The sequence below is a fragment of the Aquarana catesbeiana genome, linkage group LG04 (genome assembly GCF_042186555.1).
Source record: "Aquarana catesbeiana isolate 2022-GZ linkage group LG04, ASM4218655v1, whole genome shotgun sequence".
NCBI classification, from domain to species: domain Eukaryota; kingdom Metazoa; phylum Chordata; class Amphibia; order Anura; family Ranidae; genus Aquarana; species Aquarana catesbeiana.
In genome coordinates this window covers 424,824,240-424,841,637 of record NC_133327.1, presented here as the reverse complement: position 1 = coordinate 424,841,637, position 17,398 = coordinate 424,824,240, and the positions used below count along the sequence as shown (strand labels likewise).

At 40.9% G+C, this 17,398-nt stretch overlaps 1 protein-coding gene across 3 annotated transcripts; it reads left to right on the top strand.

The window, feature by feature from the left end:
• The first annotated feature begins 706 nt into the window (after positions 1-706).
• CITED2 (Cbp/p300 interacting transactivator with Glu/Asp rich carboxy-terminal domain 2) lies at positions 707-3,928 on the top strand. 3 transcript variants are annotated; one of them, XM_073627393.1, is made up of 2 exons: positions 707-1,078; positions 2,441-3,928. In XM_073627393.1, the coding sequence occupies exon 2, from the start codon at positions 2,448-2,450 to the stop codon at positions 3,141-3,143; it is 696 nt and encodes a 231-aa protein (XP_073483494.1). In that variant the 5' UTR covers positions 707-1,078; positions 2,441-2,447; the 3' UTR covers positions 3,144-3,928. The 3 variants fall into 3 exon arrangements, with proteins under 3 accessions (XP_073483494.1, XP_073483495.1, XP_073483496.1); XM_073627394.1 differs by lacking the exon at positions 707-1,078 and adding an exon at positions 2,177-2,312; XM_073627395.1 differs by lacking the exon at positions 707-1,078 and adding an exon at positions 2,185-2,299.
• The last annotated feature ends 13,470 nt before the right edge of the window (positions 3,929-17,398 follow it).

Genomic DNA, 17,398 nt, shown 5'->3' with positions numbered 1-17,398 from the left:
TATTCTACTTGTTATTACACTGTATTCTACTTGTTATTACATTGTATTCTACTTGTTAATGCACGGTATTCTACTTGTTATTATACTGTATTCTACTTGTTATTACACTCTATTCTACTTGTTATTACACTATATTCTACTGTTATTACACTGTATTCTACCTGTTATTACACTGTATTCTACTTATTATTACACTGTATTTTACTTGTTATTATTACACTGTATTCTACTTGTTATTATTACACTGTATTCTACTTATTGTTATACTGTATTCTACCTGTTATTACACAGTATTCTACTTGTTATTATTACACTGTATTCTAATTTATTATTATATTGTATTCTACTTATTATTACACTGTATTCTGCTTGTTATTATACTGTATTCTACTTGTTACTATTACACTGTATTCTACTTGCTATTACACTGTATTCTACCTGTTATTATACTGCATTCTACTTGCTGTTACACTGTATTCTACCTGTTATTACACTATATCTATGATGTGATGTGTCTCCAGACTATTAGCAAGCTTTGTAAAGTTTCCCACTTGGTTAAATGTTGTGATGGAGAGTGATGGTGCCTGGGAGATAAATAAATAAGCCGTTTGTCTTGTGTCCTCCTCCTCCATGATCTAATAGCACGATCCATTTCTGCTGTGTTGTGTACAAAGAAAATAAAGACACCTAGCGGCTGCTCTCCGAGGACACTGATCACACACGTGTCATAAGGAGAAGAGAGCAGAGGAGAGGAGCGTCACACTGCTGGATCTCTTCCAGCTCCTCTCAGTTTATCCTTTATCCAGGTTTTACTTCTGCTTGCCTTTTTTTTTCCTCTCCCCCCCTCTTGCTCCTCCCTTTCTGCAATCCTATATTAACAAGCTGGGAAGAAGAAACACACTTCATTGTTGGCAAGTCCCGATGCGTGTGGGTGAAGAGTGACTGTGCAGCCTGATCGGCCAGGGGGGATCGGCCAACAACAGTGGACTCGTGTGGGTTCTCCCCTCCTCCAGGATCCTATATGCTGGGATCTACTCCCTGATCGTCTCCAATCCTCTGCAATCAGCGATCACAAGGGGTGAGCACTTCTCTGGGGGAGCCCAGCTGGCCTCATTGTATTGTCTCTTTTTATTTTTCTCCTCTCCTTCTTCTTTTCTTTTTTTTTTTTTTTTTGTTGTTGTTCTGGAGTGTGCGATGGAAGACAGATGGCAGTGGTTGCTGTGACGATCTGTACATCAATAAATAATTCAGCCGATTCGAAAAAGTTGCTGAAATAGTCATGTTACCTTTTCTGTGCTGGGATCTGTTTCTGGCTCGTGTGTCGGATGAGGGATACAAACTCTATTTATTTGTTTTTGGATTTTTTGTTAATATTATTATTATTATTATTATTATTATTATTATTTTTTTTTAAACACAGATGAAAGTTTTTAAAAACAGATCTGGATTGCTTTGCAGATTGTTGTCTCAGTAAGTTATCAAGTAAGCAGTATGGACAGTGCTGGTGATTTGGGGGGGGGGGCTGTGTCAACACCCCCCCCTCGCCCCTTTCTCCCTCCTCCTTATGATTTACATTTTTATTGTTGATTTATTGCATAGATGTATGTTCATTTTTAGAACCGTTGAGCCCCCCCTTGAAATAATCCCACCTAGGCTGCTGCACCCAGCATATGGGCAAGACTTGCAAATGATGTAGTACCTTTGTTTGCATTGTTGCGTGAGACCCTTGTTAACTGCCTGCTTCCTTGGTCCCTGCCCTCTCCTGTTAGTATATGTATTTCTAGATGGATCCCCCTCCCAATCCATCATGTATGGCTGAAGTTTTGATTACTTTTTAAAAATGTTTTTTTTTATATTTATATTAATGTTGTGATGGGCTACTCTTGAGCTTTTGTTTGTCTTCTTACTCTTAAAAAAGAATCGATCGCTGTGGTCTTTAAAGCCTGCTCAATCCAATTTAATGGCAGTGTTTAAGGGGCTGGTTGTAGCTGCAGAAGATTACGGGTACTTAATGTATCGCTGTGAATGTATAACAGTGTTTATAAAAAAAATGCAATGTGTCAATGACATTGTTATAGCTATACGTCATGGGGGGCTGAGCTTGGCTGATTTTAATCCCATCGTGTCAGCAAATGGTGTGGGTTTTTTTTTTTTTTTCTTTTCTGGAGGATTTGGTCAAATTTTAAAGGGCATTTAAGGCTTGCAGTTTTGATGTAATGGTAGCAGCTTGAGTGTCCGGGAGCACAATGCAGGGGGATGAGATGAACAAGGTCTTTTGAAGATCTAAATGCATCTTGCTGTGAGTGTGTGTGGTACGTGCTGCACGTTTATGCAGAAGTGACACTTGCTGTAATGGCTTAATCTCTCGTTGCATAAAGTGATTGTGTTCTAGAAAGCCTTGCGTTCGGCAGAACTAACATTTTATGTACTCCTTTCCCAGGTGTGCAATGGCAGACCATTTAATGGCAATGAATCATGGCCGGTTTCCAGATGGCACAAACGGTCTTCACCACCACCCTGCTCATCGGATGGCTATGGGTCAGTTCTCCAACCCACATCACCACCAGCAGCAGCAACAGCAGCACGCCTTTAACAGCCTAATGGGGGAACATATGCACTATGGTGCAGGAAATCTGAACTCTAATAACAGTATCAGGCACGCCATGGTGGCTGGGAATGTAAACGGAGGGCATCCTAATGGCAGCATGGCACAGACAGCAAGATTTACCAGTTCACAATTTATGGGACCTCCTGTTTCGAATCAAGGAGCTCAGCTTACAGCTAGCATGCAGCTTCAGAAATTGAACAATCAATATTTTACGCATCATCCGTATCAACATAACCACTATATGCCGGACTTGCATCCTGCAAATCATCAGATAAATGGGACAAGCCAGCATTTCAGAGACTGCAATCCAAAGCACAGCTCTGGTATGCCTCCTTCTGTCAGCCATGTCCCTGCAGCGATGCTGCCTCCTAGTGTCATAGACACGGACTTTATAGACGAGGAAGTTCTCATGTCCTTGGTGATAGAAATGGGTTTGGATCGTATTAAAGAACTACCTGAGCTATGGCTGGGACAGAATGAATTTGATTTTATGACAGACTTTGTTTGCAAACAGCCGAACAGAGTAAGCTGCTAGGACCTTATGAGATACAAAAAGAACTTTGAACATTCCTCCATGGACACCGACTCTTGCTTCCAGAATCCACTATTAATCTGTACAGAATATATATATCTATATATATTTTTTTTTTTTTTGTTTCTTTTGATTCCCACTTTTTTATTTCCCTACTGCCTTGTTTGAGACACTTTCCTGCAATAGTGTGTTTCAGTAATTTTTACTCGTCTCCTGTCCAAGTCAGCTATTTTATGGTGTTTTGACTCAAGTCCTTTTTTTTTTTTTTTTTTTCTTTTTTTTTTCCTGTTTTTTTGTTTTGCTGGACTGCATCAACGTGAAATAGAGCTGATGGTTGCATGATCCTTACAGGCAGGATTGTTACTGCACTAATGCTGCCATGTTGCTTCATTTAATCTATGCATTGCTGTGCACTTTTTTTATTGTAACTGGAAGTTTTAACAAGGGGCCAAGCTTTGGCAGATCAGGAGACGGTTGTACTGGTATAATTGAATTTTTTTTTTTTTCTGCCCCCCTCCCAATTTTACCAGTGTTTTCACCCATGTACAGAAACGGTGAGGGTGGAATGTAATCAGTGTAACATTTCACAACTGCATTTCCCCAAAAATGTTTGACACTGTTCTAATCTAGTTAATTTAGTTCATGGAAGAATACTACTGTGTTTAAAAGCTTTTTAGGAAATTTTGACAGTATTTTTGTACAAAGAATTTTTTTGAGAAAATACCTGTTAATTTATTCTATTTTAATTTGCCAATGTCAATAAAGAGCTGCAAAGTGCACCAATCTAATTTGACTATTTGTTTTTTAACAGATGAGGGGGGAAAAAATGTTTTTTCAGGAACTCCTAAGAAGCATATAGGGCAATTGTTTAAAGGAAATCTGTCATGAGAGAATAATGGGAGGCTACTGTTGCTGACCCTTCCTACAAAAAAATGAATTCCCTGGCTGTCATTCAGATGCTTGGATTTTAATGCTTAGAAGAATTTCTGACCCATTGTCTGATACTTTATTTACTACATGCTGCTACCAGGTCTGGCCCTGACAGGTACTGTAGTTGGGACCCAGCCAAGTGGTAATCATTTTCAGAAGGTCAACAATAGCAGCCCCCCATTGCACACATTAATCCAGTTTTTTTTATGGCTCAATGAGACTTTCATGCTGGCCTGCTGCCAAGGTGGAAAATGATTGGCTTGCTGGGTCCTCCTTTGGCAAGCCTGTCTAGAAAGAAACCTGGAGGTTGTGATTACAAACTACTTCTGAAAAATACTAGCTGTTTCCTTAATAGAGACCCTTTATTGGTTCAGTACTTTAGAGTCGCTGACCTAGAACAAATATCCAGACTAGGACTTCATGACTTTTCTGACATTCTTGTGGTGGTGTCGGTGGCTAATAATAAAAAAAAAAAAAACAGTGGGTCAGCCTAACAGCCGGGCAACTGGAATCTTTGGAAAATTGCCAATGGAAGCCCCCATATTTCTCTCCCAAAATGGGTTTACTGAGTGCTCTGCAACGCTTGGGAGGATTTCCTGTGCTTTTTGTATTGTGGCTGCCCCATCACCTGCTGTTTCAAAGGTATCCATAGACACAAGAGAAGCCCTGCCCTTACCAGCTGTGATTACATTCATAGGGGGAATGAGCAGATGCTGCTGTTCAAGAGCTGCCTAAGAAATGGTGTTTAGAAAGTCTTGTTTGATTGCTCAGTTTTTTGTTTTTTTTCCCTAGTACTGCAAGGTATCTCAGCCTGCTTTCCTTCTCCCCACTCATCTCCATGACTTAAGGGTGCCATACCTCATTCACAGATATTAAACAATGTTATGATCATGCCTCTCTGGAAATCTTAACTGACCATACAGAATAATCAAATGAATGATCCCCTTTAGATTTACTAACAACGTTGTTTAGGTCGGCTTTTGCCACACTGTGGTTCTTTGTTTGTTTAAAGGTGAGACCAGCTTTAGACATTACATAACGGCACAATCAAGCCGTGTCTATGGATACTTTATACAGCAAACACTCCCTGTCTATTGATCTGTATAGGAACAACCAAGTATGATTGTTAGGTTTTCCCAGCTAATGTTCCTCCCAGATGATGCTGGGGGTGTCTGAGTGCAAATCCCTCATACAAACAGATGTATATACCAAACTGTGCACATGCTGGAGAAGAGTTGTCCTACTTTGTGAGGCTTTTTGCTACAAATGAAAGTTTCTCTTTGAAAACAAAATGCTACTGTACTGCAGAGTTTCTCACCTTGTGACCATAAAGTCCTGGCTCCGCATTTTACAAATCAGGACAGCGAGAATTGTGATTATGTGAAATCCATTCAACTGTACAGGCAAAAGTGTCCATGATGGGGAAAATGTTACAATTTTGCTGGTTGTGTTGACCGCTAAATGTTTGTGGATAGTAAACTCAATAGGGTTGATTTACTAAAACTGGAGAATGCAAAATCTGGTGCAGTTCTGCAGTAGAAAAGCTTCCAGGTTTTTTTCATCCAAGCTTATTTGAACAAGCGTAAGTTGGAAGCTGATTGGCTACCATACACAGCTACACCAGATTTTACACTCCATTTTTAGTAAATCCCAACTCCAATATGTCTACAGATCCTGCACAGTGGTCACTTCATGAGCAGGTGCTTGTACAATGGTATGAATTTGGTAGCAAATACACTAATTGCTTTATAATGTTGGTGGAATGGCCCTTAAATAGGTCACTGTTCTTCTGTTTGTGGTATAATGCAGCTAAACCAACAGTTCAGAGTTGTGCAATGGTCTTTATTTTCAGAACTAGTTAATCAGTAAAATGAATACCAGTCTTTGGTATTTATATGAAGTGTATTTTAAGAGCCAATTAACACCTTTTGCATGCATGAACACACGTATTTTCATGCATTTAAGGTGTTTCATTAAGGCAAGCCCATTCATTTTCAATAGGCTCTCTAGGCCTCACACAAAGTACTTGCACTATATTTTGACAACACAAGGCCTAATGGTGCATTTTGGTTTACTGTATATGTGTGATAGGCTAGATTCATACACCTGCCTGTCAGCAATGTGTGATGGAACCCTAACAATGCCATGGCTATAAATTTGAATAAAAGGAGAGTGCAGAATCTGGTGCAGGTGTTGCATGGTAGCCAGTCAGCTTCTAACTTCAGCTTGTTCAATGAAGCTTTGACAATAAAACCTGGATGCTGATTGGATTCTCAGTTATACCAGATTCTGCACTCTTCAGTTTTAGAGAATCAAACCCATTGTCTGCATCCAGGGTCGGTCTAAGGTTTTATTCACATGTAACCACTCGTATGAGCCGTTCATGCAAACCACAGCAGTGGCAGCAATTGATTTGTAAATTGTACATATCTGATCGGTGTGCAGGCAGCACTTAAAGCGGAGTGCTGCTTAAAAAAAAGTCAGCAGCTACAAATAATCGGACACTTATCTGTCCCAGGGTCCAGCGATGCGGGGGAACGAAGCCCTGCTCATCTCCCCCTCTCTGTGGCGCCAGCATTGTAACTGTGGGCGCCCATCTGTGGCTTCACAGCCGGGCACCCATTGCTCATGCACGAGCCTCACGCCGTGACTGGCCGGGCAGTCATCTGGAACTTGTGACGTGTCCCAGATTGCCGAGAGGGAGGGGGGAGAGGTGATCTCTTCCGGTGCTGCGGTGCACCAGGAGGAAGTGGGAGCTGGGCCCCTCCAAAAAAGAGGGTATCCACCCCCCCAAAAAAGACACACTTCTGCATGCTTGAGATAAGGGCAGATGGGCTCCAGCAAGTAAATGCTACACAAATCATTTGCCCTTATTCAAGATGTCAACTGTCAGAAATGCTAGGTGTTTTTCAAAGTGATTTCTCAATAAAATAAAGCATGGAGACCTGGCTGGATGGGGGGGCTTGAATAATTTTAAATAGCATTTTTGGATTGTGGTGCTCAGATGCAGTGAATATCCGCTTTAACTGGTGTCAAGAACCTACTGATTATTGCCAACAGCTGCTTTTTGGCTATTTGAATGTTGCCTTATATTTGAAAGTGGTCCTTTTTAATGTAGCAATAACTAGAGGCATAATATGGACTTATTCATTCAAATAGTAGAAAACAAACAAGACATTAGAATCTGTTTAGTTCTGGTCTGACATCAGTAAAGTGAAATGTGATTGGCTGTTTTTATTTTCACTTTGTAACTTGTACTATATTTTTATTTCCTTAAATTTCAGTCATTCTGAGCAGGTGTTCCATCAGATTAGCGAACCCATTAGATAATGTAATGGAAGTGATGTTCTGTCAGCTGCACATGCGTTCCACCCCTACCAGGTCTGCTAATCTGACAGAACACCTGCAGTCAGAAGAAGGCAGCAGACATCCTACTACACCCCAGCTGTGTCTTGAATTTCAGAATAATTTTAGCAATAAACTGATTGTTTATAAATAAATATAGTATATTGACCTGTGTGGTGCTGTTTGGATGTTTAGTTTTGAAAGCCTAAAGGTTTAGCGCTGAGCAGTACAGGGGTGTACCAACATGGCCTCCACCACCTTCCTACTGCTGGTGTACAGCTTCTTTCAAAATGTAACATCAAAACAGCATCACAGATGTCAACATAAATTTATATATGCTCAGTTTATTGCTAAAATTACTCAAATTCAAGACTTCGCTGGGTGTAGTAAGATGTCCACTGCCGCCACCTTCTGACTGCAGGTGTTCTGTCAGATTAGCAAACCTGGTAGCGGTGGAACGCATGTGCAGCTGACGGAACGTTGCTTCTGTTATCCAATCTGAGGGGTTTGCTATTCTGGCTGGTAAACTTGTTTTGGGGAAAAAAATTGAATTTGCTTTGCAACACTACTAAAAAATATACTGCAAATGAAGGGCAAGTTACATAGACGGTCATATTAACAGGAGTTAATAACAAGGAAATTCTGTTTTACTATATATTGTTTCTTATTGTGTATTGAATAAGTAACATGGTATCAACCAAAGGCTTTTTTTTTTTTCTCCCCTTAAACAAGTCCAGTACATGATAGATCCTGTCTCCTGTGAGTATCGTACTTTGCTCCTTGCACTGTTTTATTGACTAAGCTGTTAAACATATACATTGACATTTCCTGGAGCTTATCAAAATGTTCAGTCTCATAGAAGGGATATTCAGATACATACCTGGCTGACATTCTATTTATAACCCATAAAGAGACAGCAGTTACTTTTATAATGGCAGATGGCAATTGTGTTTTGTGGAGGTGTGCAAATGTGTACATTCACGTTTTGTGAAAAGGTTTTGTTTTTTTAAGGAAGCAAAGACGGCATTGTTTTTACTGACCCTTTCTATGCAAATAGCACCTGGATATGGTATAGGCAAGTGTTGTTTGAGGGGAAGCTCATTTGCACAGCAATACATCCTAGTCATTCACCAAGGCAGGCCTTGTTTACACAAAACACAAGTAGAATGAATGATCCTAGGAAAGGCTAAACCAAAATCCCAGTGTTTAGAGTCATCCCATATGTTATGTTATCCTGCTATGATTTCACCTTTCATTAGGCATGTTGGCACTCAGAGAAATACACATTTTAAACTTTTTCCCTTCCGGCTTGTAGCAGTCTACCACCACATAACTGCAAAACCTGACTGACAAGTATCCAGTTGTGCAAACATGCACTCGTGTTTGGTTGTGTGTTTTTATAAAATTCCATATTTTATTGTCACCTTCAAGGAATGTGATGAATGCTAGGAGTTTACAAATGTGATGTAGGCCAGGTCTATAAACAGCATGCATGAGAAGTATGGATGGGCATTGAAACCTCCTCCATAATACCTTTTTAACTGTTTATAAAGTGTGGACTAGGGACTCTCACATTAATGCCCTGTACACACGGTCGGATTTTCCGACGGAAAATGTGTGATAGGACCTTGTTGTCGGAAATTCCGACCCTGTGTGGGCTCATTACACATTTTCCATTGGATTTTCCGACACACAAAGTTTGAGAGCAGGCTATAAAATTTTCCGACAACAAAATCCGTTGTCGGAATTTCCAATCGTGTGTACACAAATCCGACGCACAAAGTGCCACACATGCTCAGAATAAATAAAGAGATGAAAGCTATTGGCTACTGCCCCGTTTATAGTCCCGACGTACGTGTTTTGCGTCACCGCGTTCAGAACGATCGGATTTTCCAACAACTTTGTGTGACCGTGTGTATGCAAGACAAGTTTGAGCCAACATCCGTCGGAAAAAAGCCTAGGATTTTGTTGTTGGAATGTCCGATCAATGTCCGACTGTGTGTACGGGGCATAAGGCTGCTGTCACATGGAAATCGCTTATTTAAGCGGTGCTTTTGTGCTGCTTTTCGGCCGATAGCGGGGCGCTTTTAACCCCAAAGAAGGAGTTAAAAACTCCTGTGTTGCGGCGCTTCCGAAACTCTTTTCAGACTCTTCAGAAGTGCTGTCCATTCATTGCAATGGTCAGGTATGTTTTGGGGCACTGTATACAACGCTCCCAAAGATGCTGCTTGCAGGACTTTTAATAATGTCCCGCAAGCGCACTGCCAGGGTGTGAAAGCACCCATTGAAGAGAATGGCAGGCAGTTTGCAGGTGCTATTTCTAGCGCTAGAACGCCTGAAAACTGCCTTGGTGTGAAAGGGGTCTAAAGGAAAACAACCATTGTTAAAAGGATGGTCCGCTTTACAAAAAAATTAAACCTGCCTATGCAGGTAAGGGATGTTTGTAGATTAAAACAAACTGTGCAGCTTTGACTAAAGATGAATAATACCCTTGCTATAGGCGTAGGCCATTTACATATCTTATGAAACATGACCGGAATACTACAAGGACATTGCTAAGTGAGGTCTAATCGTCACCGCTCACCTCCACCATAACAGGAGTGAGCGCTTTTTCTGATTTCAAACCCCTCACATAATCGTGTTCTCCCCTGATGCTGTAGCGCTGAGCTCAGCATTTGAGAGCTGACTCCTGTAATGGTGGAGGTGAGCAGTGATGACAGGGCCTCACTTAGCAACGTCCTGGGAGTATTCTAGTCAGGCTTCTAAGGTATGTAAATTGCCTACACCTATAGCAAGGACATTATGCAACTTTAGTCATAGTTGCAGTTTGTCCTTATCCACAGATGCCCCTTATCTCCATAAGCAGTTTTGTGATAAAGGTGAACTATCCCTTTAAACTCTTCTGGGAATGTTTACTGCTCCTGAGCTGTCTTTCAATACTGGGAGTCTCTAACAAGCATACTGCAAGTAAACACTGATTGGCATCAACCTCCTGATATGCAAACCTGTTTAAAGTGGAATTTCACTCTCCCAATCAACATTGATTATTTTTAATACTCATACTGCTAACATTAGTAAATAGATAGAAGTATATCATATTTTCTTGTTTTAAACTTTTTTTTTTAAACATTTTTTCAGTTACTTCCTGGTTTATTGCCTAGGCATATGATGTCATACATTTGGTTTTCTCAGCTAAGCACATTCTCCTGCATGCTTGCGCTAAGGGCAGATGGATTCCAGGAAGTAAATGCTACATGAATCAGTTGCTCTTACTCAAGATGGCCATGGCCAGAATTGCTAGGGTGGCATTTTTTTTAAATTATTTCTCAACAGTATAAAGCATAGAGACATGGATAGGGGAGTTTGCTTTGAATATAAAAAAAATATTAAATAGTGCTTTTGGTCTGTGGTGTTTAGATGTAGGGAAGATCCGCCTTAAGCCCTGTTATCAATGTATTGCTACCTGGGGCTTGGCATGACAGCTGGGCAACTAGTATTTTTTTTTCTGTTTTTTTATTTTTTTATTTTATTATTATTATTTCTCTCTCTCCTCCCTCCACCCCCCCCCCTCCCCGTGTGGCATTCTCCAACAATTACATTGATAAGTGTGGGCAGCATTACTGCTCATACAGTATTTGTTGCAGGGTTTTCTTGCTAAATTGGCTAGATGTCTTAGATGCCCCCAATACGTTACATACTGCTTGCATTGGTCCCTGTATACCAGATAACCCGATGTGCAGGGGTGACTTGGGACTTTTGGGCACTGGGCTCTGCCCTGTGGTGCTTTCCAGAGGTTTGTGTACTGCCTCACCATTTGCACCATGGGGCACCTTTTCAAATTTTCAGCTGCTGCCTGTTTTTTGATCATGGTAAAGGTTAAAGCACATCTAAACCTAAAAACACAAATGTCATATATTTCAGCTTACCAATCATTAAATGTCAACCTGTAGAGAAGGTAGTGGTAGTTGCACAAACAGATTTAGAATGCTTGACTAACAAATTAAAGCCATACTCCAGCTAACACTTTTGCAGCAGTTTTCTTTTTTTTTTTTTGATTAAAGGTTTTGCACAAATGGACAACGGTCGATGGTTTGTCCCACCCCTCTAACTTCCACTTTTGCTAAACAGCTTGTTCTGTTAAAGAAGTACTAAACAACTGCGAAGACTGTTCCACTTTCTTCTACGATTTGACTTATTCATTTCTGTGAACAGGAGACTGGAGAGGTTATCTGGCCAGTAACTCCGGAGAAATGAGCACAGGAGGCACAGCAGACGGCAGTATTGTCAGTCTGGGGAGGGAGGGGGTTAAATGTATTAGCAGATTTAGATACACTAACAAACTGAAGCCAAATTCCAGCTTACACTTTATAAACAGTTCCAGTTTTTCCTTTTGATATAATGGCTTTGCATGAATAAATAAAAACTGATAATTTTAATCACCTCTGTCAGTGTTTAGTGGTTGGTCTCATCCATGTAAACTGATAAATTATGCTGGAGAGCTTGGCTTTTTGAAAAACAATAGACTTGCTGGCTGGATCACCATATGACAATAGAAGAAAGAAAGCCTATAAAAGGAAACTAATACAACCATCTTATCTAAGAATTGTTAATCATTCTGTAGGTGGGGGACTGTTTGTGCATCCCGATGGGTTCTTGAGTAGTTTCCACCCTGGCATTTTGGTAATCAGGACACCCCTTTTAAGCCCCCAGGTTAACTTTTTGTGCCTGGCATCTTCTTTAGTTGTTCCTAACTAATGTATCTTTTGCTATTTCATATACAGTAGCGGTGTATCTTCCTAGGTCTTCCTGAGTTTCCTGCACACTGCTGGGACCCCTTGATCACGTTCAAGTGGGAATACCAGGCATTTTCACCCCCTTCCTTCCCAGACCAATTTTTATTTTTCAGCGCTGTCGCAATTTAGACGACAATTGCGCGGTCGTGCGACGTTGTACCCAAACAAAATTGACGTCCTTTTTTCCCCACAAATAGAGCTTTCTTTTGGTGGTATTTGATCACCTCCTGCGGTTTTTATTTTTTGCGCTATAAACAAAAGAAGAGCGACAATTTTGAAAAAAACACAATATTTTTTACTTTTTGCTATAATAAATATCCCAATTTAAAAAAAAAAAAAAACTAATTTTTTCCTCAGTTTCGGCCGATACATATTCTTCTACATATTTTTGGTAAAAAAAATCGCAATAACCGTATATTGATTGGTTTGCGCAAAAGCTATAGTGTCTATAAAATACGGGATAGATTTATGGCATTTTTTAAAAAAAATTATTTATTTATTTTTTTTACTAGTAATAGCGGCGATCAGAGATTTTTTTTTTTCGTGACTGTGACATGGCGGACACATCGGACACTTTTGACACATTTTTGGGACCATTCACATTTATACAGCTATCAATGCTATAAAATTGCATTGATTACTGTGTAAATGTGACAGGCAGTGAAGGGGTTAACCACTAGGGGGCGGGGAGGGGTTAAATGTGTTTCCTAGGGAATGCTTCTAACTGTAGGGGGAGGAGGGGCACAAGGGGAGGAGACCGATCAGTGTTCCGCTGTTCTGGGAACACAGATCGCTCTCCTCTGAACTGACAGGACGTGGATCTGTGTGTGTTTACACACACAGATCCATGGTCCGGCCCGGTTAACGGGCAATCGCGGGTGTCCGGCGGACATCGCGGCCGCCGGGCACATGCACCGGGTCCCGAGCAACGTGGCGGGTGCACGCGCGTGCCCCCTAGGCGGCCGGGAACCCGAGGCCTTCATATGACGTCCACCCAGGATGGGAGATCCCATCTGTGGACGTCATTTGTCTATGGCCGGGTAGGGAAGCGGTTAAAGTATAATAAAATAACAAAAAAAAACTTTTTTTTTTAGTTTTATATAGAGTGGAGATGGATTAGAATTCCGAGCAGGTTTTTATTGCTGTCTGTGCTCCAGTTAAGGAGATTCACCTTATTTGCCCTGTTTAACATTATCATTGAAAGTGAAAGAAAAGTAAATCTCAAATTTTGTGGTGTTCCCCAGAAAAGAAATGGAGGCAGAATCTTTCATTGGGGACACTAGTTCTAGTGACCTGGGGGTCCTCAAGGGATTCCTGCTCGCTTCCTGTTTGACTATGGGACAGGAAATGAAGGCAAATCTCTGAAATGGGACATAGATGGCCAAAAAAAAAATGACAAGGGTTTTAACCCTCCCTTGCTCTATTCAAAGTGAAAAAAAAAGTTTTTCTTATAGTTCTACTTCACCCTTGGCATATATTCCCCACATGGACTTACACTCCCTTTTTCAGGGGAATTCCGTATCCTCAGATATTGAACCCTTCGTGGTACTTGTTACCCCTTAGCATTCCCCATCTTCAGAAGGACCCTTTGATGTACAAGGTCGGTCGGGAGCAGTTCCTACAGCTCTACTGCGTAACAAGGACCTTGTAGCTTATTGTCCTTTAGAAGAACATGCTTTTTCTTGAAGAACTGGACCTTATGTCCACCCTAGTGCCCTTTCCCGGCATCCCCATTGGGGAGCATTTAGGTGACCCTTCAGATGTCTGGACCCTTACAGTCAAAACTATCTGAAGGACCTAACACCTTTGTTAGATGGTGACCAGATGGGTTTTCACTGGAGCTTATCTCCACCCTAGTGTCTTTTCCTGCCATCACCATATTGTTTCTTTGGGTGTAGTCATTTTCCTTGGGTGGTGATCTCCTCTGTCTTGGTTGATCCTCTGAGGCTTCCCTTGTTGGCATATTCCCCTGTTTTGCAGGGGACTTAGAGGACTGCTTATCTGGTTTAAACTCTGACAGTGGTCTTCCTGGTAGTCCTAAGTTGCAGATAGTCCCTGGTTCCTTACTGGATCTGTCAGTGGCTGTTACCCACTTCTTAATTGAGCTGCTATTGAAGTTCTTGGCTGTTACTGAACTCTGTGTCCCTCAGTGGATGAGAAAAAAAATAGGATAATCTTTTTCTTGGAGTACAGGTCCCACTCATCAGTGTTTTTGCTGGCCCTGATTATTGCTTTCGTGCAAAACTGAGCCATGCTAGGTAGAGGAGGTCATCAGGGGACTGGTTTACAATTTTTCTGTTTGCCAGTGTCCCAACCATCTGAAGGTGGCTGTATAACCCAACTGTATCTGAATTATCTCAATAGACTTCCAGAAAATATTGTTATGGTAAGTACAACATTTTTTTTTTTTTTGAACAATGAACCCTACAGGGCATTGATGATGCTCAATTTAACCACTTCCAGCCCTAGGCCATCATATGACATCCTTGACTTTCAGTGGGCATATCTGAATGATGCCTGCAGCTTACAGGCATCATTCAGATATCCTTGTTTTCAGCCAGCGATTGTGTACACCATAAGAATGATCATAGCGGCAGTTCCGCTGCTTGATCATTCTTACAGTGGACGGGACATCCCCCTTTCCGCCGCCATCCGGTGCTTCTCCGGGCTCTCCCGTGCCATCGGGGACCTGGAGAAAGAATCGGCTGCCGCCGGATGCTGACCATAGAGATTTCCGGTGACCAAATGGTCACCAGTCATCTCTATGACTGTCGGAGGCCAGTGCGCGGCATTATGACGTCACGTCTGGGCCGCGATTGTAAACAAAGCCGCGATCGCGGCTGGTACGCATGAGATTGTCAATTTTTTTTTTGATCTCATGCTTTCCAGCTTGGAGGAGAGAAGAGGACCTGTCATGCACCATTCCTATTACAAGGGATGTTTACATTCCTTGTAATAGGAATAAAAGTGATTTAAAAAAATGTAAACGAAAAAGTGTAAAAATTAAAAAAAAAAAGTAAAATAAACAATAAAAAAAAAAAAAATTTTAAACGCCTCTGTCCCCGGTAGCTCGCAACCAAAAGTGAACGCACGCACGCGTAAGTCCCTCCCACATATGTAAACACCGTTCAAACCACACATGTGAGATATCGCCGCATGCGTTATAGCGCGAGCAACAATTCTAGCACTAGACCTCCTCTGTAACTCTAAACTGTAAAAAAATTGAAAGCGTCGACTATGGAGATTTTTAAGTACTGAAGTTTGGCGCCATTCCATGAGTGTGCGCAATTTTAAAGCGTAACATGTTGGGTATCTATTTACTCGACTTAACATCATCTTTCACAGTATACAAAAAAATTGGGCTAACTTTACTGTTTTGTTATTTTTTAATTCATGAAACAGTTTGTTTTCCAAAAAAAAAGGCGTTTGAAAAATTGTTGCGCAAATACCGTGCAAGATAAAAAGTTGCAAGGACTGTCATTTTATTCCCTAGGGTGTTGGCTAAAAAAACATATTATGTTATGGGGTCCTGAGTAATTTTATAGCAACAAAATAATGATTTTTACATATAGGAGAGGAGTGCCAGAAAAGGCCCGGTATGGAAGTGGTTAAAAATTGTGGCAGTTTTAATTAGAAAACACAGCATTGACTGTGTGTTAAGATTCACCCTTCTGTATAGCTGAGTGAATCACATGGATCCACCTAAGTTTCTTGTTGGATTGAATAGGTGGGGTATGTTCCTCATCTACAGTATAATTAATTTTGAATTGTGTGTGATCTGATCTCCCAAGTCTATTTCATAACATGCAGCTGTCATTTGAGCACCCAGAAGACAAATGCAGTTGCCTGGAGATTGTCACCTACAGGCTGTCATTAGTAACTACGACATTTTTTTTAATTCAGTGTTTATCGGATTGAGACACATTTAAAATATTTAAGTCCTGAATATAATGTACAGATAAACACCCTACATTATTTTTTAAATTTTTTTTACCTGAAACTACCAAGCCGATTCAATACATCAAGATATAATGCAGCTTTGGTGTTCAAAAATACAGTTGCCCAAAACACCTGGATTTCACTTTACTAAGGACAGGTCAGAAGATGTTATTGATTGGTTGGTATGGGTTACTGGCCTTGACATGTTTCTCCTTTCAGTAAGCCTTTGTTTGAGGCAGGGAGGGCTGGATATAACTGTGCCTTTGTTTAGGATTTGTTTTGTTTCTTTTTTCTAGATCAGGAGTCTCCGAACTTTCTAGACAGGGGCCAGTTTACTGTCTTTCAGACTTAAGGGGGGCTGGACTGTGGTCATTGGGCGTAGAAAGGTCCCGACGTTGGTGGGAATAAACCATGCCCCATCGTTGGTGTCAGTGGGAGGAATTGTACCCCATTGTTGTTGTAAGTGAGAGGAATTGTGCCCCATCTTTGGTGTCATTGGGAGAAAGTCTGCCCCTTCATTGGTGTCAATGGGGGAATCCTGTCCTATTGTTTGTATCAGTGGATGAAAATAATGCCTCAAAGGCCACATAAAAGCAAGCAAAGGGCCGCATCTGGCCCCCCGGGCCACAGTTTGGAGACCGCTGTTCTAGACGAAGCCATGGGAATAAAGGCAGTGTGATTTATTTTGAATTTTCACCTCTAGCAGGCTCAGTCATTTTACCGGTAATAGATTATTACATTCCTAGGACAATGAAGATTTACAGGTGTATGTATAGTGACCCTACCTTTTGACCTCAGTACTGTTTTAACTGAGCCCATTTCTTTAACACAGTGACCACAAAGGATGGCATTTATGCTGCAGTATGGGTGCATTCCCTGCTACTATAGTGTCTTGAGGTGCAATCCAAAATTAATGGAAATGCCACATCGCAAAGGTTTTAAAGGGCTCTAAAAGTTGATGTTATCCCTAACTGAAATTACATTTAGTTTACAAAAACCACTGTGCACCATAAACAATTGCTATGTTTAATTGTCTTTTTTATATAAAATACTTTATTTTTATCTTCACTTTCATCTTTTCTTGCATCCCTGTACTGCTGTTCTCTTGCAGCCACATCCTGTCTACATGGATACATATTGTGAGACTTTGGGGTTTATTTATTAAAACTGGAGAGTGCAAAATCTGGTGCAGCTGTGCATAGAAACCAATCAGCTTCCAGGTTTTATTGTCAAAGCTTAATTGAACAAGCT

Bases quoted from the DNA above. Each gene is read 5' to 3' on its own strand.
- CITED2 (XM_073627393.1), top strand. From the start codon at position 2,448: ATGGCAGACCATTTAATGGCAATGAATCATGGCCGGTTTCCAGATGGC.